General features: G+C 38.9%; 1 protein-coding gene across 3 annotated transcripts; it reads left to right on the forward strand.

Annotated features, from left to right (window-relative positions):
• Window positions 1-1,512: 1,512 nt before the first annotated feature.
• On the forward strand, window positions 1,513-18,460 carry LOC131954372 (uncharacterized). 3 transcript variants are annotated; one of them, XM_059318037.1, is made up of 4 exons: window positions 1,513-1,715; window positions 7,968-8,603; window positions 14,975-15,145; window positions 16,583-18,460. In XM_059318037.1, the coding sequence occupies exons 2-4, from the start codon at window positions 8,384-8,386 to the stop codon at window positions 17,818-17,820; spliced, it is 1,629 nt and encodes a 542-aa protein (XP_059174020.1). In that variant the 5' UTR covers window positions 1,513-1,715; window positions 7,968-8,383; the 3' UTR covers window positions 17,821-18,460. The 3 variants fall into 3 exon arrangements, with proteins under 3 accessions (XP_059174020.1, XP_059174193.1, XP_059174101.1); XM_059318210.1 differs by lacking the exon at window positions 1,513-1,715 and adding an exon at window positions 3,710-3,726; XM_059318118.1 differs by lacking the exon at window positions 1,513-1,715 and adding an exon at window positions 4,342-4,422.
• Window positions 18,461-23,248: the final 4,788 nt, after the last annotated feature.

Raw genomic sequence — 23,248 nt, forward strand, 5'->3', positions numbered from 1 at the left:
GACAAGTACAACAGATAAACAAACAAATCATTGATACAATAATGAATAGGGCCTAAATCAATAATTAATATGGGGCCTAATCAACTTCAAATAAATATGTAGGCCCTGCCCTATCATAAGAAAATTAAGGTGTTCAAACACATTTATTTATAAATCAGAATTAACATCTATTACAATTAAACTAATTAAACGTTGTCGTTGATCAAAATGAATTCTTGATCTAATGTAGTAAATTTAGTAATTATGATGCTGTACGACTACGAGCTCGTGTACGTAACTAACTTCATCAGGTAGATCTAGATATGTATTGAGTATGCCCCCTATCTATTGCATTGCCCTCCAAAAGCCCAAGAGTCAAGACTAGAGAGGCCCTCTATCTGCAGACTAAGTTTTCTAGAATTAGATCTAGATTCTAGATTAAATTATAGATTACAGGTATTCACAAACACTACAGTTCCCTATTTTAAATTTTGCAACAATTTTTATTTAACTCTCCTACATATATCTAGATCTAAATCCGATTAATAGTCTAGGCTTTGGCTCTAAATGCTGCGATAGGTGATGATGACATTGACGATCGCTATGCAACAGGAGGCTGACATGTTGGATTTTACAAATCTAGATCTCGAGTCTTGCAGAAAACACACGGAACAATTTATTTTTTAACAAGAAAATAAAACACAGCGGCCTAATAAATGAATGACGTATTAATAAATTAATTAAATGAAAAAAATACCGTTTTATTATTTAGATAATATATTCTATATTCTAATTGTAAAAGTGTTAGTTGCTGTAGACAGTTTAATGTCTTTTATAAGCTTACTTTTAACGTCTGTACTGTAGCAGGCTGTTTAAATATAAAAAGTACGGCATTCTTAATTTAATTGAAAGTTTGATACCGGTAATAAAAACAAACGTGAGCTAACTTATAAAAGTAATTTTACTCATTTGATTGGGGGGGGGGGGGGGGTAGGGAAAATGAATGGTCGGGGTAGGGTTTCGGTCGACTTTGTCACACACGCTAGTTACAGCAGAATATCATAACAACCCCACCCTCAAACACCACCACACCCACCCAGACACCCACACGCCACACATCTAAACTTTACTCACCCAAATATTGAAATATCGGCCTGTACAGTTTATTTTTTAAAATGCGACCTTAAGAATGACAAGCCCTTCCATTGCAAATAAATCATTTAAAAAATACAAAATACATTTTAATTGAATATTGATATATCGATCCACAATTCAGTCCGTGTTAAAGACATTTCAAACCTGCGCCACCTTTATCTTTTTGGTATTTTTGTAAACAAGAATATGAAAAAAAAAAACGTGAATGAAGTTATTTCAAGTGTATTGTAAGACATACAGACCGACATAAGCCACTCCCTTCCCTGAACAAACAAACGAATGTAAAGTTTTAAAAAAAAACATGAAGATTATCGAGCCCACCACGCCCTTTTCTGATATCGTCACCTACTCTCACCTGTAAAGCTGACGATACCCAGGTATGCAACTAAAATATCTGCCTCACCTTTACCCCCACACACAACGGGGTGCATCAGAGCTGAGGAAATATTATTGCCAGTAAAGGGGGCGGGGGGTTGTTGACTTAATTCCACGGCCCTTTGAGGATAGCTCATTCATACAAGCAGCTAGAGTAGGGAAGGATATTCTGTTGATTACTGCTGTAGCAGATTGAAGGCAGGCAGGTAAGGGTATGAAGTATTCATGACATGAACTTACTGTGTAGTATCGACTCCCTGAGATCAATAAACACCAGTTAATAAGATAAACACTAGTCAGTGATAAGGTATCAATAAACTACCCTTGTTGATTAGATATACAAAAGCTAGTGATTAGAGATTAACAAACTACATGTGTTAATTGGATATACAAAATCTAGTGATTAGGATTCAATAAATTACCCGTGTTAAATGGATACATAAGCTAGTGATTAGGGATAAATAAACTACCCGTGTTAATTGGATATACAAAATCCAGGGATTAAGGTTTAATAAATTACCCATGTTAATATGATATTGCCTACATAAGCTATTGATTAGGGCTCATTAAACTACCCGCATTGATTAGATTAACACAAGATAGTGATTAGACCTTTTTGTGTTATACTATGTAAACTATATCTTGTTTATTGACCGCTGTATGTGTTGCGGTAGTGAGTTCTATTTGCAATAGGCCAGGGTTCGAATTCAAGTTAGGACAAATGAACTATAGATAGTGAGACTTAAGGTGATCTCCCAGTAGTCCTACTTGATTGGCTATCATTCAATGAGAAATATACAGGCTATGAAAACACGTATAAGCTTATAAAAAGCTGTGGTTTTGTTATTTCAAATTGGTTTTTATTATTTTTATTCATGAGGGTTTTTCTTCTCCACCCCCTGCACCATTTCTAACTCAAAAACTAGAAGTATGAATGTTTATAGCTTTCATACGTTGGGCTTAATTAAAGCAGTATCGATTGCTTGACTGATAGGCACAAAGAGCATTTTAGAATTATTTTTTTTAAACTTAACCCCACGTTTTTTTTTCTTCTTGCAAACCAGCCTGAGTGTGTTGTCTTATTATATTAAAAGGAAACATATTTATTTTCTTCACTTAAGTGCTTGTAAAAAGTTTTGTATATTTTTATGTGAGATTTATGTAAGATACTAAATCAAGTCAAAGTAATAAAGAAAAGTAGTATGCCGGAAAACGGAGTAAAAGATATTGACGTCATTAATAATAGAGACAAAAATTGACCGCCAGCTATATTTTTTTAAACATTAAAATGTATGCATAAATACAGATAAGGCAAATATTACTAACAATTTTTGTGTACAAGCTAGGGTTTGTGTTGCAGTTGAGGTTAAAAGTTTAGGTCTAAGTTCTGTCTAGTGTAGATGTTAAAGGTTATGGTTGAAAAAACAAAACAAAAAAAAAACACATTAACAACCTAGCGTCTGTGCCAATTATCTAGTAAGCAAATTGCTATATTTTAAGAGAATATAAGAGCGTCTGGGCCAATTATCTAATCTAGTAGGCTAATTAATTATAATCAGATATTCATCAAATGACTGGTGGCTGATGTAGCGGATTAAAAATAACGAACTTAAGTAAACTAACTTAAGCATGGCGCAACTCATTATGCCGGGCGTAACATAACATGACAAGCGTCACTTGTCATGCAATACATTAGATGGTAATGTTTTGTTTCCTTGTCTGCACGCACACACAAGCTGTCTCGACTTTTGTCCTCGTCACATGAATATCGTTGACTGGGTGAGTTCGAATCATTGGTCAATGGTTCACTTGTTAGCATTATGTTATCATAAATTTATTTTAAAATTAAAAAAAAAATCTGTGCTTATCTGATAGTCCGGTAGGTGATTAGCAAAGTAGGTTAATTACCCGAAGAAAGTGGTACAATTATTGAATACGTACAGTCATTTGTGTTTACATAACAAGGGTATATGCAAGAGGGTTCGATGGGGGTTGAATAAGTCAGCGAACGAGAGCGAGCGAAGTCAAGTATTGATCACATTATCTATTATTGAACACCGCCGTGGATTTAATGCAGAACGACTCTGCTCATTGTGTGAAATGTAGAATGTAGCTCACAATAACGGATGCGGCCCTAGTCATATGTGTATATTGAGAGAAAGTCGTCAGATTGTTCTAGTGTGTTAATACTTGGGCAGGACCGGTAACTCTCCATGGGTAAAAATGTTTACAGAACACGTTTTAGTAGTTGTAATCCAAGACCTTTAGAAGCAAACAAACGAAATGGGATATGTACGTTTTTCCATTCCTGTTTTATGAACAAATTTCTTATGTATTCAGTTCAACCGGAAACACAGGTTACTGATTTCTGCAGTGCTGAATAAGGCTATGCCACGCTTACTGCGTGCCACTGAAGTTTAAAAAAAAAAGTCAGAAATACTTATTTTCGAACCATTAAAGCCAGCAGTAATTAGTTTCGTACTCAACTACTCGGGCCTGCACGTGTGTCGCCAGGTGTTACTTAATGTAGATTTATTTCTGTAACTAAACGTCTATTTATAGCTGTTCGATATTGCATGGACATGGTGTGTATCAAAATGTGTAGCGTGTAAGCTAAGCGTCGGTGTTATGTGACCTTATGTTCGTATTATGTGACCTTATGTTCGTTTCATGTGACTCTATGTTCGTGTTATGTGACGTTATGTTTGTGTTAGGTGACGTATTCTTCGTGTTATGTGACTTTATGTTTGCGTTATGTGACTTTATGTTCATCTTATGTGTGTATGGGAGCAAATTGTGTATGTGATTACTCAATAAGCAATTCAATTCAACCTATCATATCTGGCACTATGGAGGGGTTGAATAGGGCAGTGACTAACATACGACTGTTTGTTAATAAAGGCTGATACACAGGTAGGACTAAGCTTCTGCATAAAGTCTCATTGCTTCTTACACTGAAAATATTATAGTAATTTACCAGCGCCAAGTATGAAAAAAATAACTATGTAACTATATGCTCATGTCCCCGTTAAACAGTCACGTAATTATAATATTAAGGAGTATGCAAATTTTCATAACAGTTTTGGTGCGCTATAAGAAATACATAAATCTACAAATTACCAGTTAATATAGACTTTTTTTTTGTTTTTAATAAATGGGTAAACATATACCATTACTTTTTAAATAAATAACGTATGATCTTCTCTATGATGGCGATTAAATTATCAGTTAAATGCAACCCCCCTCCCCCCCCCCCCACACACACACTAAGACACATCTCCCCAAATTGATACACATCTTACCTCAGAGGCAACTCATCAAATGGGCTGCCCCCACCCACGGAGCATACCTTACCCCAGAGGCACCTCCTCGAATGGGGTGGTGCCCCCTCCCACGGAGTACGTCCACCCCGGACGAAATAGAAAATAAAATATCATATGGATATATTTTAACCAGTCCCCCCCCCCCCCTCGAAAGTTTCAAGTGTTTCACCTAAGAAAAAATATCCAAAAGAAACTGTCTCCCTCCACCCCCAAAGTAAAAGAAGCTTATGAGACTAGGACATAAGTCACGACAGCTTGTGAGTGCGTGTATACAAGGAAACAAAACATTACCAACGTATGTATTGCATGTATGTCACGAGACGCTAGTGATGTTACGGCCAGCATAATGAATCGTAGAATTAATAGATTGTGTCTAAGTATAAGCTTGAAATATTCGTACATTTTTTTTCAAATTTAAAAACACTTGGAAAAAATATTTGGCTAATTTAGTCTGCCGAAATCTAGACTATATGATGAAAAAAAATCATTCGAAAATTAATTCAATAAATAAAATATTAAAATAGGTTTTGTCCTTTTAAAACTATTCATGTGAAGCTACAACTACCTTATGTATAATTTTATTCAAGAACGGTAAGAATAATGTTAAGAGTGCGCTCCCTTTTGTATACATCTACAACTTTTAGCCCATAGTACCATTAGTACATTTTTTTTTTACTGAACACTCGTCTAAGGGACAAGAGTCCAATTCACATTTCTTCGATCGTCTTAATACAAAACAAGCCTTTATACGTGGTGGAAACTTGACAGACAAGTTTATTAAACGTTTTGATAAACTTTTGATATCTACAAGTAAACAGTACTTTTATATAGGTTACATCTGTATACCGACTGAAAAATCACAAAAATAATGTGTAAAACATAACACAAGGGTATATAGAATATAATGACATATGTTTCTTTGATAAAGTGAAATATGGCATTGTAAATACATAAAAGATATTATTAAATACTCCCAAAAACAATGTCTGAAATTTCTTTTAAACAATAACTGTCTTTTAAATCAGTCTAAAATAAAACAAATCTGACCACACTTAAAACTACAATCAGAGTTACAATCAGTTGCCTCCCACACGGTTTTGCGTAGACTGCTAGGCCACGAAAGTCGCGAGTTCGAATCCCAGTTCAAGTCCCTGAGTCCGCCCAGCTCTGATGGGTACCTAACCCACATCAGGGAAAGGAAAGGCGGCTGGACATAGTGCTGAACACACTATCTCTTAACATGCCGAATTCTTTTCTACTTATTACACGAAGCATCCATACTTGGGTTATAATATGAAGTAACCATCAGTGATACAGAAGAAACTCACTGACCTACGTATGTGTTTGGGTCAGGTGATGAAGTGGTACGCCCTAACTCTGATACAGAAGAAACTCACTGACCTACGTGTGTGTTTGGGTCAGGTGATGAAGACACTGGTACGCCCTAAATCTGACATATACAGTGGATTCAGTCGTCATCCATCTCGGACACATTGTTTAGATATTTCAGTGACGGCTGCTGTTGAAAAACATGGAGGGGGTCGAGCCTAAACCACGTCACACTGCTAATGGGGGGGGGGGGGGAGGTAAGATTTTGTGACAGTGGGATGATGAAGGAAGGGGGATGTTCACACCTTTTTCTATTTAAAAAGTAATGCTTTAAACTGAATATAAGCTGTTTTTTAAAGTCGGTTCTTGTAAATTGTAATAAAACTTTATTACTTAACTTAAGCTACTCAGCGTTGACTAGTCTCAGTCCATGTCTTAGAAAGACATCGATGTTGTAAAAAATAAAAAGGATAAACCCCTGAACTAAAATGGCTTTAAAACTCAGCCTTCCACCCCCCCCCCCCCTCAAAATCGCAAATTTGTTTTTTAATACTAGATTTGTTTTTCCAAATTTATTTTCTGAGCAGGTTCAACATTTAGTATATGACCTATATATAACCAATTTCTATTACAAAAAATATATAGGTTTTTTAAAAAGTGAAACAACGACTAAAATTAAGTTTCTTATGTTATTTTCCCTTTTTTTTAAATACGGAAGAGTGTAGTGAACCCTACCCCCCCCCATCCCTCGTCACACATTGTCACAACAATCTGTCCCCCACCCTCCCTTAAGAGTGTGGCGTCGCTTATGGACGCCCCCTTGGGCTCTAGTCATAAAGTAATACTAAATCTACCTAGGATAAAAAACATCAAGTCCGTCGGAAAGCTTTTTATTGAAAATCCCTTACACAAAAGATTAAAAATAATATCAACAGATTGATTAAATAAGAGTGTGAGTGCGTGAGGGTCACATACGTATGTAAAAATCCTACTTGATGAAACTGGCGTGAATTGATCATCAAACAGTGGTAGAAAAAGTTGAATGAAATGTTGACTGTGCCCCGCCCACACGTCACTTCCCATTGAATATTTCTTGATATCGTGGTATGGATATATTTGACTAGATTTTAAAATTGTTTGCGTGGACATTTAGGCGGAGGTTTCTGTAGTTCAATTCTATGGCATATATTAATGTTAAAATATCGCCCAGGCTTAAATATAAGGTAAATATATTTAAGTTAGAGTACACATATTACATAATACGGAGGGGGAAGAGGTAGTTTATTAATTAGTTATAAAATGTAATATGAGGTGGTGAGGTATAGAGATAAGTTATACAATACTGATTTTTACAATTCGTTTTTTTTTAAAATAAAACTGTTTACAGCTGTTATTTATTGTTTGAGGAATCGTATTACTAACACACAGGACTTGTTCTACCTGTTCGTATGGCACCCAAAGTATACTAAAGTATACTGTAGTGTTGTTGTTAGTTTTGAGAAGTGGGGTGGTGGTGAGGGGTGTGGTTGGGGTAGGTGTGAGGTAGGGCGGGTGTGGGTGACGGGTGGTTGTTAGGAGTAGGGCAGGGTGGGGCATTGATGAGGATAGGGAGTGGGTGTTAAGAAAGGAGTGTTAGTGAGGGTGGGGCAGGGATGAGGGACAAGACGGGCTGAGTCACATGGCGGATGTTAGGGGTGGACAGGGTGGGACAGGGATGAGTATTAAGGCGGATGGGACAAGAAATAACGAACATTTTTGCATACAATTTTGCAAGTATTTAAAAACAATGTCAACTCTCTCCCCCAGTAACCACTGAAGATTGACGAGACTTTGACAACAAACAGTTGGTCAGTTGTCTACCCTGTCAAGGTCTTCAAGCACACGGCAACATGTCTACAGTAACTTGACACAGTCAGTGAGGGCATTTCGTTACTGTGAGTACAGGCAACATTGAAGGGAAACTACTCAGTTCAACTGTGGCAAGGTAGAACGATATCTGTGAATTGTGACGTTAGACCCAGTAACGTACATCAACGTGGGATACTTTATCACTGATAAAGTACTCAGTGGCGTGGTAGCCAGTGACGTATCAGAGTGACGTAGTACCCAGTAACGTAGTACCCAGTGACGTAGTACCCAGTGACGTAGTACCCAGTGACGTAGTACCCAGTGACGTAGTACCCAGTGACTTCGTCCCGAGTGAAGCAGCACACACACAAACAATGCAGCGCAAAGGCTGGGTCTCCCTCACCCTCTTCCTGATTGTCGTGGCTACCGTTATCCACATCGCTGGACTGGTCAGCCCGCTGTGGATCTGGCTGGTAAAGACGGAGTACACCGTCGCCGTCGGTCTCTACTACAGGGTGGGCTGCGGGGCGAGCACCGACGGCCCGTGCACGAGCCCCACCTTCAAGACGGACCTACCCTTCAACTACATCGCAGGTAACCCCAGGGCTATCAGTTTTTATTGTTTAATATGGTTCTATGTTTTGTATGTGTGTCAAGTTATGTGTGCATGTTTGTATGACATGTAACAGTCACAAAGGAAAATTTTTGATTTTTTGTGTGGTGTAACATGCGTCATTTGGGGTAATGGATAAGTGTATGTTTATGTTTGTATGCGTGTGCGCATGTATGTGTGTATGTCTGTAATAATGGGTAGATAAGTGTGTGTATATATCTTCCTGTGTGTATGACGATGTTTGTCCACTCTTATTTACACACACACACACACATACACACACAATACAGGTAAACAGGTAAACTAAATCTGATTTGTTCCCAGCATTAAATACTAACAAATATTAACATACATACATTCCCCAACTAATCTAAACTTTAATCAAGTATCAAATTCCCAGCGTCAACTTGAAATAACATCCCCCTCATACAAAAAAATAAAATTAGCGCAGATCCACAATAAACAATGTGAAATAGCTGTATTTTTATCCAGGGTATTTTTGACGAGTGTTTTTAACCTGTTTTGCTTATCAAAAGTGAATGACTCTGTCTTTTCAGCGTTTATTTCTTAATAAAGTAGGCGACTTTAAAAGTATCTGATTAAAATATCTGTACGGAAAAACTTTCAAAGCATTTCATCGACTGGACGTTTTTATTTAATGGCGTGATGGTTGGTTGGTTTCACCAAAAGTAACGAAATGACCGTATAAAATTGGTCAAAACAAAACGAACAATAAAATGCTGCTTGTGGTACCAGCTTAGACTGGGATTTATGTCCTGAGTCACGCGCTAACACGGGCTGGTTTTTTTTAAATTGTAAAATTAATGGTGCGTGACACACACCCACCCTAGCGTTAGCCATTCCGTCTGTTCGACACAAACAGCTGACAAATACATTGAAGTACACGTGTCCTGAGAAGCCTAAAGTGTAACAATATTCATTATATATATATATATATATATATATATATATATATATATATATATATATATATATATATATATACAGTCACCAGTGGGTATACGAAAATAAGTAAATTCCCACCACCAAAAAGAGATAAATACGCATCCATGTTTTGGATTTAAAAAAAAAATTGCTTGAGAATTATGTTTAAAATAAAAATGTTCCAAAATATAATGTACGAGCCGACCCGCTGCGTATCATACGCCGCTATTTAGTTGTTTTTTTTTTCTACTTTTCAGTCATTTATAATTTGTGAATTCGACAGTACCAATGCTGCCATTGAAAATATTTGCTTAAAAACACTACCCCCCCCCCCCCCCCCCCCCACGTGAAAGCAGCCTCCTCTTAGTTACCTCCTCTAAGTTTAAAATCGTTTCAAACTAAATTATCTGCCCCTAATAGCCGTCACCAAACCCGTCTCTGTGATTGTAAAATGTAAACAGAGTGAACACAACTCACCAGACAATGTGGGGGTGGGGTGGGGGTGGTTGTGATATTGATATAGAGGAAGAGAGGGGACTGTAAGGCGAGGTTGCAGCTTGTTTTCTAACGGCTCGAAGAAGAGAATTATATATATAGATAGATTATAACGGAGCGACAACTAGTCTTTAAAAAATATAACCTAGGTCATGCGGGTCAATGGGTGCTTTAGGGTGGGGTGGGGTGGTGTGGTGTGATGTATTAGTTGTGTGTGGGAGAATTTTGTAGTGTGGTGTGTGGGAGGGTTTTTTAGTGTGGTGTGTGGGAGGGTAATGTGGTAGTTGTGTGTCGGAGATTTTCGTAGTGTGGTGTGTGGCAGGGTTTTGTAGTGTTGTGTGTGTGGGAGGGTTGTTTAGTGTGGTGTGTGGAAGGGTAATGTAGTGTGGTGGTGTGTGGGATGTGGTGTATTGTGGTGTGTGTGAGGGTTGCCTAGTGTGGTGATGTGTGGGAGGGTTTTGTATTGTGGTGTGTGGGAGGGTAATGAAGTGTGGTAGTGTGTGGGATGTGGTGTATTGTGGTGTGTGGGATGTGGTGTATTGTGGTGTGTGGGAGGGTAATGAAGTGTGGTAGTGTGTGGGATGTGGTGTATTGTGGTGTGTGGGATGTGGTGTATTGTGGTGTGTGGGAGGGTAATGAAGTGTGGTGGTGTGTGGGATGTGGTGTATTGTGGTGTGTGGGGTGTGGTGTATTGTGGTGTGTGGGATGTGGTGTATTGTGGTTGTGGGAGGGGGAAATGAAGTCTGGTAGTGTGGGATGTGGTGTATTGTGGTAGTGTGTGGGATGTGGTGTATTGTGGTAGTGTGTGGGATGTGGTGTATTGTGGTTGTGGGAGGGGGAAATGAAGTCTGGTAGTGTGGGATGTGGTGTATTGTGGTAGTGTGTGGGATGTGGTGTATTGTGGTAGTGTGTGGGATGTGGTGTATTGTGGTTGTGGGAGGGGGAAATGAAGTCTGGTAGTGTGGGATGTGGTGTATTGTGGTAGTGTGTGGGATGTGGTGTATTGTGGTAGTGTGTGGGATGTGGTGTATTGTGGTTGTGGGAGGGGGAAATGAAGTCTGGTAGTGTGGGATGTGGTGTATTGTGGTAGTGTGTGGGATGTGGTGTATTGTGGTAGTGTGTGGGATGTGGTGTATTGTGGTAGTGTGTGGGATGTGGTGTATTGTGGTAGTGTGTGGGATGTGGTGTATTGTGGTAGTGTGTGGGATGTGGTGTATTGTGGTAGTGTGTGGGATGTGGTGTATTGTGGTAGTGTGTGGGATGTGGTGTATTGTGGTAGTGTGTGGGATGTGGTGTATTGTGGTAGTGTGTGGGATGTGGTGATGTAAACAAAATAAACCTGGCAAGATGAAACTAATAAAACCCATCTCAAAGCCTATTCGATCAAGCGTATCCTCATATATTTTAATTGGCATATTTTTCTATACATAATGTATGTGTCATTACGTTCCTGTCTATTGCAATGTTGTATTGAAGTGGCACTCAATCCTTTTCCGTAGAAACGTTGATGGTGAGGTAATGGGTTCCTAACATAACAAAAATATAGGATCGGTTTTTTTTATTATATTTCGCAAGCGTCATTACAGATTAAAGGGATTAATGGGCCTAATTTCGCTAACGAAATAAAAATTCATAAAAAAATAAACATATGGAACATTTATATAATGTACTAAAAATATGCCATTGTATGAGACGGGGGCGTGTTGGGGACGAAGCAAATTTGTACACCAAACCATTCAACAAGTGACAGTGGCTTGTACTCTAACAGTATAAAATGTAACGTAGGTCCCCGCGTAAATAGCGCAGGGCACTCCAGACCCACGGAAACACAAACACCGCGGCCCATATTGAACGCTGGGTCGTTGAAGCGTTGGATTGGCGTTTAAAGAAGTTGATCGTGTTCCTGTGATGTCAACACAGGGCGTGTCCTGGCACCACCCCTAGCCCTACCCGTCAACGTAATTTATCATAGATAAAACGGGTGTGGCCGTTCTTGTTAGTTTGTTTTAAAGTTTAGGGTTAAAGCCATTTAGTTATCATTTAGACTCTAGTAGATTAAATATTGTGTATCCTTAACGCTAACCTTTGGTAGGGTTAGTTACCTAAAGGAGTGTTTGGGTTTCAAATCGTAGAGATCAAATGAATACAGATACGTATAAAACATATGCACACACATACAAACATAGGTTATACTTCGTAATCACAGGTGTAAAAAAACCACCACACACAAGTTTAATTTTACATTTTTAAAATTTATTTTCCTTTCCTCTTGTCACTATTATAATAATTATTATAATAACTATTATTACAAATAACATAATTATTAATACTATTAATATAAACTTTATGATAAATATTATATATATATATATATATATATATATATATATATATATATATATATATATATATATATATATATATATATATATATATATATATATATATATATATATATATATATATATATATATATATATATATATATATATATATATATATATATATAAAACTTATAGTGACTTTAACTTTAAAATAATACACACTCAATCTAATCTTGTGGGTATTAAATAAAGCTTAAACCAGATCAATTCAGGGTAGAAGCACCGTTTTCAAACGATTTTTTTTTCACAAATGTGAAATCCCCCCTCCACCCGCCCTCTCCCCTACCCCCTCCACTTCACAGAATCCTGTCACATCAATCCAGGGTAAGCTGATCTTGTATACCAATTGTCACGTGGGTGTCAGTGGATTCATGCACCGTGTGAACTCAGGCAGAACTATTCATACTTTGATTCGTTAATTGCACAATTTTTAAAAAAAATTGGTCCCCACACATGCATCAGACTGCACAGTTTTTCCATTGGTCCACACACATGCATCAGACTGCACAGTTTTTCCATTGGTCCACACACATGCATCAGACTGCACAGTTTTTCTATTGGTCAACACTACCTTGGACCACAATCTCGACATGTCGACTTGCTAACCTTTTAAACATTTCTTGCTCGATAACAAAACAACACCAGTTACAGTGTGGTTAAGTGGTAGAGCGTTAGATTTCTAGATGAAGAACACTGGATCGAATCCCTAGCCTATCAGCCCATCTAGATATCATGGTTGCTTGATTAGAGTCGGGGAAAGACAATGCGACTGGGCATTGTACTAACCAAATAACCGGGGGCAAGACAATAGATTAAATCTACTTCACCTGCTTCAGGGGCGTAGCGAGGGGGGGGGGGGAGCGGGGGGGGGGGGGTGCGGACCGCACCGGGTGACACCATTTAGGGGGGTGACACCAAGGCAAGAAATAGCAAAATATATAGAGAAAAACTCGAGGGGGGGGGGTGCAAATCGAAAGTTTGAGGGGGGATGCAAAGTGAAAACTTAAGGGGGGGGGTGTGCAAATCGAAAGTTTGAGGGGGTGGGGGTGCAAATCGAAAATTTGAAAGTTTGTCCCTGGGAAGGGTCTCTATGCCTCTGGGGGGGGGGGTGACACCATTAAGTGCCGCACCGGGTGACACCCGACCTCGCTACGCCACTGACCTGTTTTACCTACCGGCTGGCTTGAAGAAGAAATAATATTATCTAGAACCGCGTTATTCCTAATACGTATTCTAGAACAATATCTTTTTTGTGCTTTAAATTAAAATTACGTTAAATATCAAAGCTCTGGCTAACAGTGATTCGAACTCTCGTCCACGCCTTTTCACCCATTTCTTCACCCTCAGAGTTGACCTAGTAGCAATATTTTATGTTTCCTAAGCAAACACTGTTTTTATCCTGCATTATTGTATTCTTATAGTTTATATGTGTGTTAAGCAAATATTGTTTTTTTTATCCTGCATTATTGTATACGTACATTTTATATGTCGTGCCTAATAGAATAATTTCTAATTTAAGTTTCATATCGATTCTAAAAAAACGTTAATCGATATTCCTTTTTGACGTATGATTGATTTTATGAAGTGTGAATATTAACTAGCTCCTTAACGGGGATTTAACCAAACGGTATAGCGGAACACCGGGTTTGAAAAGGCCCGCACAAATAACACGTTAAAATAGGGGGGGGGGGGGGGTTCGTCAAACGTGTTTTAATGTCAGCAGACGGCTGTGTCAACTTGTCAAGGTAGACAGGGTCACACGAGAGTTATGTTCCCACGACCCGTAGACCCATGCTCTCACGACCCGTATATCCGTGATCTCATGACCCGTATATCCGGGGTCTCATGACCCGTAGACCCATGTTCTCACGACCCGTATATCCGATGTCTCATGACCCGTAGACACATGCTCTCACGACCCGTATATCCGTGGTCTCATGACCCGTATATCTGGGGTCTCATGACCCGTAGACCCATGCTCTCACGACCCGTAGACCCATGCTCTCACGACCCGTATATCCGATGTCTCATGACCCGTAGTCTCAAGCTCTTATGACCTGTAGACCCATGCCATTGTGACCCGTACAAACGAGGTCCCATGACCCGTAGACTTAAGAGAGGGTCACTATCCATCTTTGTGAAGATGTGTAGCGAGTAAAAATAAGTTTTTATGTATTGGGAAAATTGGGGGGCGGGGGGGGGGGGGACGACCAATAATAACTCCATCAAATTAATTTGTTGTTATATTATGTGACAATGAGTTTGATGGAAGGGGGCGGGGTGGAGGTGGAAGGTAGGGGAGGGGATGATGTATCAAGTTCGTTAAAAAGCGTGAAGTTGTTTATGGATAACTCCTCCAGTTCAAATTTGAGAATAAATTCTTGCTATTTTACAACTTTAAGCCGTCTGAACTTCGTTGTGAAAGAATATTTTCACTTTTATGAAAGTCATGTTCCTAATGTCGTTCAATTTGCCCGTTGCAGTTTTTAATGCCTACAATACATTAAACAGCCTTGTGATATTTTCAGAGTATACATACAAGACCAAAGAATGGGAAGCCATAGTATGGCTGGAGTCCATAGCTGCAGGCATAGCTGTGTTGCTGTGTGTCATGGCCCTTGTCTATCGGGCTGGGTTTGGGGTCTGGAAGAAGATGAGCAGCCTAAATCTGGCTATGACCATCACGGCTATCCTCACGTGTGAGTACCTGCTCAAACCTTAAGTTTAACTGGATTTACCTTTTGCATACCTGGTCATACCTTTTGTATATCTGGTCATACCTTTTGTATACCTAGTCATACCTTTTGTATACCTGGACATACCTTGTGTATATGTGGATATTCATTGTGTATACCTTGGCATACCTTGTGTATATTTGAGCGTACCTTTTGTATCTGAAATACCTTAAGTATGACCAGATATACTTTTTGTATATCTGGTCATACTTTTTATATACCTGGACTTACCTTTTGTATATGTGGATATTCATTGTGTATACCTTGGCATACCTTGGGTATACTTGAGCGTACCTTTTGTATCTTAAAATACCTTTTGTATACCTGGATATAACCTGTGTATACCTACACATACCTTTAGTATACCTCGACATACCTTTTGTATACCTGACATGTTTCGTATAGGCCTACCTGTACATGCCTTTTATATAAATGGACAAAAGTTTTGTTATCTTGGCGTAACTTTTGTTTACATAACATACTTTTTGTATACCTGGTCATACCGTATGTGTGTTACCATATACCTTGGTATACATCTCGTTCAACAAGATATATTACATATTTCGTATACCTGGCCATACCTGTTATGTGTGACAATATACCTGGGCATACCTCTTGTTCAACAAGACATACCTATTGTTTAAGTGGACAAACCTTTTATATACCATACCACACGTTGTGTGCACCTGTACCCACATCTCTTCTTACCAGTTACCTGACCATGTAACATTCTCTACTGAACTCTTTGCTGCCACAAATACAGGTTTCATGTATTGTTCACATCAATGAAACCTCGTCTCTTCAAAATGCTAACATGGATTTAACGCTCCACCAATGACTAAAATTATACCCTTAACATACAAACATAATGTAATAGGTTACATACACTGTATGAATACGTAAGTAAAGTAGAGATTCCTCTTTAGACCTAACGATCCATTGGGCAGATAAAGTGGAGTTCATATGTTTCTTGACCTCGGCATATAAAGGGATAATATGGTCAGCATTAGGCCCAGCCGCCTTTACTTTCTTTAAAGTGTCAATTCGTATGTAGTGTGAATACGTATGTAGTGTGAATACGTATGTAGTGTGAATACGTATATAGTGTGAGTACGTATGTAGTGTGAATACGTATGTAGTGTGAATACGTATGTAGTGTCAATACGTATGTAGTGTGAATACGTATGTAGTGTCAATACGTATGTAGTGTTAATACGTATGTAGTGTGAATACGTATGTAGTGTGAATACGTATGTAGTGTGAATACGTATGTAGTGTGAATACGTATGTAGTGTGAATACGTATGTAGTGTGAATACGTATATAGTGTGAGTACGTATGTAGTGTGAATACGTATGTAGTGTCACTACGTTTGTAAAATCAAACTTTTTCCTGTCCCTAGGGCTGCCCCTGGGTGCGGGTCTGATCCTCTACATCATCCGCTACGGTCTGGTGATCACACGCAGCCCCGACCTCAACAGTCGCAGCTTCCCCTGGTCGCCGCTCCTGTGCCTCATCGCCGGGGTCATCTTCTTCATCGTCCCCTTCTTCATCCGCCTCAAATGCAGCCACCGGAACTACATCCAACACGCCATCCCGACATCGGCCGACTCCAAGATGGTTTTGAACCCGTCTACCAAAAACCAGATCATGAGACGGTACTTCAGCCCTTCGCCGTACCGAGAGGACCGCCGTCAAGCGCTGCAGTCGCCAGAGTCTGTTTACTCTAACGACCAGAGGTATCTCCTTGGCAACGGTCACGCTAGAGCGATTACCAATGGAGGGTTTACCAACCCTTCTATGAAGGCTATTGAGTACGAGGTTGTCGACAACCAGGTTGGCGTGTCGGGGGATGTGCAGTATAAGTACACACCGGTTATAGAGACGGCAAATTTGGTGACAGGGGTCACGCTAGGGTCAGAGGTCACAAAGGGGGAGGTTGTGAATAGAAACATTGTCTACAACAGCGAGGTCAAACCTTTGAACAATATCGAAACCACGCAGGTGATTGAGCGGACATACGTCACAAAAACCGGAAGTGGGGGGTACGGTGGGAACTACTCGACGGATCAGGCGGAGTACCTGAGGAGGCAGGAGGAGATGCACAGGCAGTGGGAGGAGCTGCAGGCTCAGGCGGCGGAGAGGAGGTTCAGAGAGGAGAGGCTGGTGGGGACACAGGTCGTCCTCAGTGACCGCCGACACGACGGCTTCTCCGACATCAACGACGACGCGTCCGTCGGCAAGACCATCTTCTACACCGGGAAAGAAGGAGTCACCCGCGTCCTCGGCTCCGGGCTGCGGAGTCAGTCAAACTACACAGCGGAGGTGACGCGAAATGAGGGTCACTTCAAACAGAACGGGGTCGTCCAAGAGATACGGACGGTCATTCACCCGCCAACACCCCCGCCCCAGGTGTATCGAGAGGTGAAGGTCATCGAGCAAGAGAAAGGTCATTTACATAAAGATTTCCGGGTTTTAGCCGACAGCAGTGTTGATAAATCGGGCGTGTACACGTCACACATAAGGCCGGCTACTCCATCTGGGGATAAGCTAGTTCTGTCCCCTGGTTATTTATCCGGGGATCGGATCAAGTATAACGGTACTTACATGTACCGGCCGTACACGGAGGAGATATACTGAAACACACGCCCTGATAAAAACTCATAGTCTTAAAATATGATGACGACTTTGTGAGAAAAAAACAACTTGCTGCCACAAATATCCTAAATGAACTAGTGAGACAAATATCCTGAACAAATAAATGGCACCATAATCCTGAACAACTACTGCCACAAATATCCCGAAAGACAACGGAGACAAAATTCTGAGAAAAATTCCTGTCACGAACATTACATATTCTGACATTTGTCAAGCCAGGGTAGGTAACTCATGAAAAGACGAGTACACAAAGATAACCAGCAGTTATCGCAGCTTTTCAATTCACCAAAAGAAAACCGAAGTCGTCAAATTCGTTTGAGCTATTAACAGAAGTTATGTTTAATCTCTAGCTTTCGCCTTAAGTTCCGTCACACATCTTTCGTCATCGTGGGAAAACATGCATATATATAGTCATATGATACATTTATTTATTACGATTTATAATATTTATAAATATAGTTTATATGAATTTTTATCAATTTATTCAAAATGTAAATATTTAACTCGACCAGTTGTTCATAATTTTGTTAAATTTATAATGCAAATTTCAAGCTTATACTTTTGTATATTTATCTTGTGAAGATTTAAATAAAAATAAAAATATTTTTGTGTCCAGAGTGTATTGTTGTTATGAATTGTTTATCTACTAATGAAGGGCAAGCGATACATTTGTTGATGAAATTTACTGATTGGTACTTAGTGGCTTGAGAACCATGTAACTAAGGTGGAGACGAGCCGCGAAATGCTAGGGGCCCCCAACTTTTTAGGTGAATAAATCAAATTTCTGAAGACTCGATAACATTTTCCCACGTTTTCTTTAACTTGCTTTCGTCTCTGTTTGTTTGTCTTTCCAATCAAATCTTGCGATCGAAATTTCTGGCACTTCCCAGTTAGCTAGCGCGCTGAAATTTTCAGGGAAGCTTTGTTTTGGATGACATTAGAATATTCAATTGTTATTATTACTAAATTGATCCATGGAAACATTTTATTGAGCATTTTAGACCGCTATATAATTGTAGTAAAAACGTGGGGAAAAAGGGACATCACCCAGTAACTGTAATTTGATGAAAACAAGGTTCGGTACTCTCCCTCTTTGCTTACTGAGTAGTGTTCACGCGGTGTTTGTGTACAAACAACCGTAACAACTGGTGGCCAGTATGGGGGAGACGATATGGTCGAGTGGTTGGGCACACGATTGCTATCCCACTCGACACGGGTTCAAATCTATGTGTTCTAGTCAGTAACGTATTCACACAACGTGTTTTTTACGAGTTGTCTTTTTACGAGTTGTCTTCGTTTACCCAAAAAAAAGTGAAAAGATAAAATCGATAGCAAGATTTTAATGCAAACAAACAGACAAAGACTAAAAAGTAGAAAATAATAATCATTAAAAAAGTTTTAAAAAACCCACGTTTTCTGATTGAACTAAAAAGTAGAAAATAAATGCTATACATCACAATAATGCAAGCGATCACTCTACTATAAGCGATCAAAAACGTGGGGCGCCGTGATTTTCTTACAGTTTCTAATACTGTTGACTCTCTACAAGCTCCCTAATAAAAGTCAATAGTATTATCTAATCAATAGTAATATAACTTTTACTTCGTTTATTACGTTTATCTATATATATAAAGCAAAGTGGTCAGGTGCCCGATAGGGCACTTCCTGGCGCCGCAGGCGCGTCAAATTTGGCACGATGGTGCCTTGGAGCGATAGAACACGAGGGCCGGTGACGGTTGGCCGAAAAGTCTACGGAGAGGGGGTCAAAACTGACCTCGACTGTCCGGCGCCTTATATGGGCTATATTACGAACAAAAATTTCCTCCGACGACCCCCCTTAAATTTTGTGAGGTGGCAGGAGAACGCCTTGGGGTTTCACAAAAACCTCGCCATGTCCGGGAAAATTCGGGAAATGAGTCAAAACTGACCAGTCGTATTTCCCTATATAATCTTTGTATTTTATGGCAAAAACAGAGGGTGATTTCAAAAGGTATTTTAGGGCACTTACCGTCTTTACATCTGGCTAATTTTTTGCATGTTCTTAGGTAAATGGCTTGACCTTTAGAGAAAACTGTCGGTTTCACTCAAAGCCCTCGACGAGGGCTAAAAAGTGACCGCGAGTGAAATTCTCTTTATATGAGCTCTTTTACTAAGAAATTTTTCCTCCGACGACCCCCCTTAAAATTTTGTGAGGTGGTAGGAGAACGCCTTGGGGTGTCACAAAAAACTCGCCATGTCCTGGAAAAATCGGGAAATGGGTCAAAACTGACCAGTCGTATTTCTCTATATTATCTTATTTTATGGGAAAAACAGAGGGTAATTTGAAAGCGGATTTTAGGGCACTTACCCTCTTTACATCTGGCTAATTTTTTGTATACACCTCTAAAGATGACTACGCCGTATGTAAAAACTGTTGGTCAGACTTAAAGCCCTCTAAGAGGGCTAAAAATGACCGCGTGTGAAATTCTCATTATACGAGATTTGGTCATTTGGTCTATGAACAGGGGAGGTAACTTTTTAATGTAATAATTTTTAAATATTTTGTATACTCTTTTTAAGAAAAAAAACAAAAATCATAAAGTATAGCATTGTTTTAAATAAATATTTTGTTACAAATTAAGTTTTGCATTGTACTGATATTGTAAAAATTAATTGCGAAAGTAATTTATTATAATATTTGATTGATACTATTAAGAAACCCCTTGCAGTTCTAATAACCGTGCGAGTAATAAGTATGCGAATATTCCATCAATATTTGCTTAACATGCAATTACTCCACTGTATAAATTTAGGCCCTAGGCATTTAACATATATATATATATATATGTATATATATATATATATATATATATATATATATATATATATATATATATATATATATATATATATATGTATATATATATACTAGACTTACACGGTCATCCCTTGGATAACTGTGGGTTTCGGGGGGTCATCCAGAAATGACATCACGTCAGTCACTTATCATCACAAAATAACCTGACCCCACATTCAAAAAGACGTTTTTCATCTTTTAAAAACACCGATTTCGGTTGAGCACAGGTCTGACCACACTATCCCTTCATAAATGACGTCACAGGTGACCTACTCAACTCTGCTTCACCTGCCCAGTGTCCCGCCAAGTCTCAGACAACATGTTTTTATCGTTTAAAAAAAACGATTCCGGCCGATCATGTCTCTGACCACACTATCCCTTCATATGCTTAGGACAAAGAAACAGATGAACTCTACTTCAGCTGCCCTGTATCCCGCCAAGTTCAGATGGTCAAACTTATCATTCACATATAAAAAAAATGAAAAAAAAATTAACGTTGACGTGATCTGTCTAAAATCCGTGCCACCCGCATGAAAGCCTATTACACTAACAACTTAGCTGTCTAGACTCGTGACGTCACTGATGTTTTTTGTGGTATAACTTAATACTATGAGTCTCCTTATGCAACTTGATTTACGCGCATAGGCCCTATCTAGATCTAGATCTAAGTCTAGTAACTTTCAAATTAAATTTTATTTTAAATTAGCCAATAGCATAGCTAAACAAACAAAGATTTATATAAAATAATGAAGGTCTGAAATAGATTCTAGATGTAGAATTTACATTAAGTCTAGATCTAGAATTTACGTAAAGTCTAGTGACCTAGATCTAGATCTAGATCTAGATTCATAACTTTTTCTTCTTTCGACAGCTGATCTGTAGATCTAGAGAAATTTATTGTAAAACTAAATGAAAAAGACAGTTGAAAATTGATCTAAGCGTTGGAACGTTATAAATACAGCAAACGGACGTATTGTTAAAGTTACAGCCGACAGAAAATTAGCTTTGGAATGGGAACACAATCTTCTTCGATAGAAGCGCCATTGTTGATGTAAAAAGTAAACAAATCATGTGACGTCACTATTCAGTCAAAGTAAAGCCACTGTTTGAAACTTTTATAATTAATGTGGTTAATCTAGCAATGAATAAATCAGTAAATTAATTAACGTCTTTAAATACATTTGTGATTAACAGTCTGTCTGAAAACGAAAATTGTTCTCTACCTACATACTATTTTACAGCTCTACACATTTTGCAGATTCTCTCCAGTAGCCCATCAGTCAAACAAAAAAACAAACAAATAAATATTATACGAGGCAAAGCATGACACGATCCCCTCTCTAAACGCAGACCTCACTGTCAGTTTGTACGACAACATCCCTTTCAGTGGTGTTTTAATGTGCATACATTCAGGGGCGGAACTACCAAGCCACAAGACCCCACATTGTGGGGGGGGGGGGGAATCAGGCCGCTTATGGGTCCCAAAATATGATTAAGAAAACTATGCATTATTTTTCATAAATAATGTTTATTCGTGCACCTTGACAGTGGTTTTGTTAAAAAAAAAACAGGTCTACTATAGCAATGATTGTTCTACAGTAATTAATACACAATGTTGCGTACAGTGTTTCTTCCAGACTTTTTTCTCCGGGGGGACACAATTTTCCGCGGGGGGTGGGGGCAGTCACTGTTAAAAGTATATATTTTCAATATAAATTCCATTTCGTTCGGGGGGGGGGGGCCGGGGACGGGGACGCTAGACTTTTCCAGGGGTGGGAGGTGGGGGCGGTGTCAACCCCCCCCCCCCTCCCCGAAGAGATGCCTGGAAGAATTTCTGGTTGCGTAGCAAAATATTTTTAGAACCTACAGGAGCTGTAGAGTGAATGATAGGTAAACGTTCACACCACTTCCATGACATAATGCTCTTCTTAAAATAGTCGAATAGGGGTGTCCATAAAGTTTATATATATATATATATATATATATATATATATATATATATATATATATATATATATATATATATATATATATACTGGGTCCAAATGTTTTTTTTTGCGAGGGAGCCATTTTTTTCTAATTCCGCCATTGCATACATTTCACTATTTCACTTTATACAATACAGCGACAAACTCTGTTATTGTGGAGATGGCAGTTTAGCGCTAAATAAACATGTCAAAGTTTGGTAACTCAAACAAAAGTTCAACAACTCATTCGAAAACCGACGGTGTACATAACTCATTTGCACAATACTTATATCCTTCACTGGTATTTACGTGACACGCGTTTCGTGTATTATTGCTATCATTTTTGCCTTCATCCCACTTCATGCTTTATCAAGCGGACCCCTAGCCAAGCACCGTTTAGAATTTCTCCTGTTTGAATATGTTAATGAGCGCTTGATCTTATTTTGTTGTTTTATAGCTGATGACGTACCCATTGTTATTTGTTGACATAGTCGTGTTTTTCTAGAGACTGAAACACGTGATATTGACGTCACAACATTCACCGCATTTCTCCTCGAGGTAAATATTAAATCTACGTGTTTGATAGTTATTATTGATTATGAAATTG

The sequence above is a fragment of the Physella acuta genome, unplaced genomic scaffold (genome assembly GCF_028476545.2).
Source record: "Physella acuta isolate Inbredline_101_S28 unplaced genomic scaffold, ASM2847654v3 ptg000008l, whole genome shotgun sequence".
Lineage (NCBI taxonomy): Eukaryota > Metazoa > Mollusca > Gastropoda > Physidae > Physella > Physella acuta.

Coding starts and splice junctions, on each gene's coding strand:
- LOC131954372 (XM_059318037.1), top strand. CDS start 8,384: ATGCAGCGCAAAGGCTGGGTCTCCCTCACCCTCTTCCTGATTGTCGTG. Junction 8,604..14,974: donor ACCCTTCAACTACATCGCAG/GTAACCCCAGGG, acceptor TGATATTTTCAG/AGTATACATACAAGACCAAA. Junction 15,146..16,582: donor CATCACGGCTATCCTCACGT/GTGAGTACCTGC, acceptor TCCTGTCCCTAG/GGCTGCCCCTGGGTGCGGGT.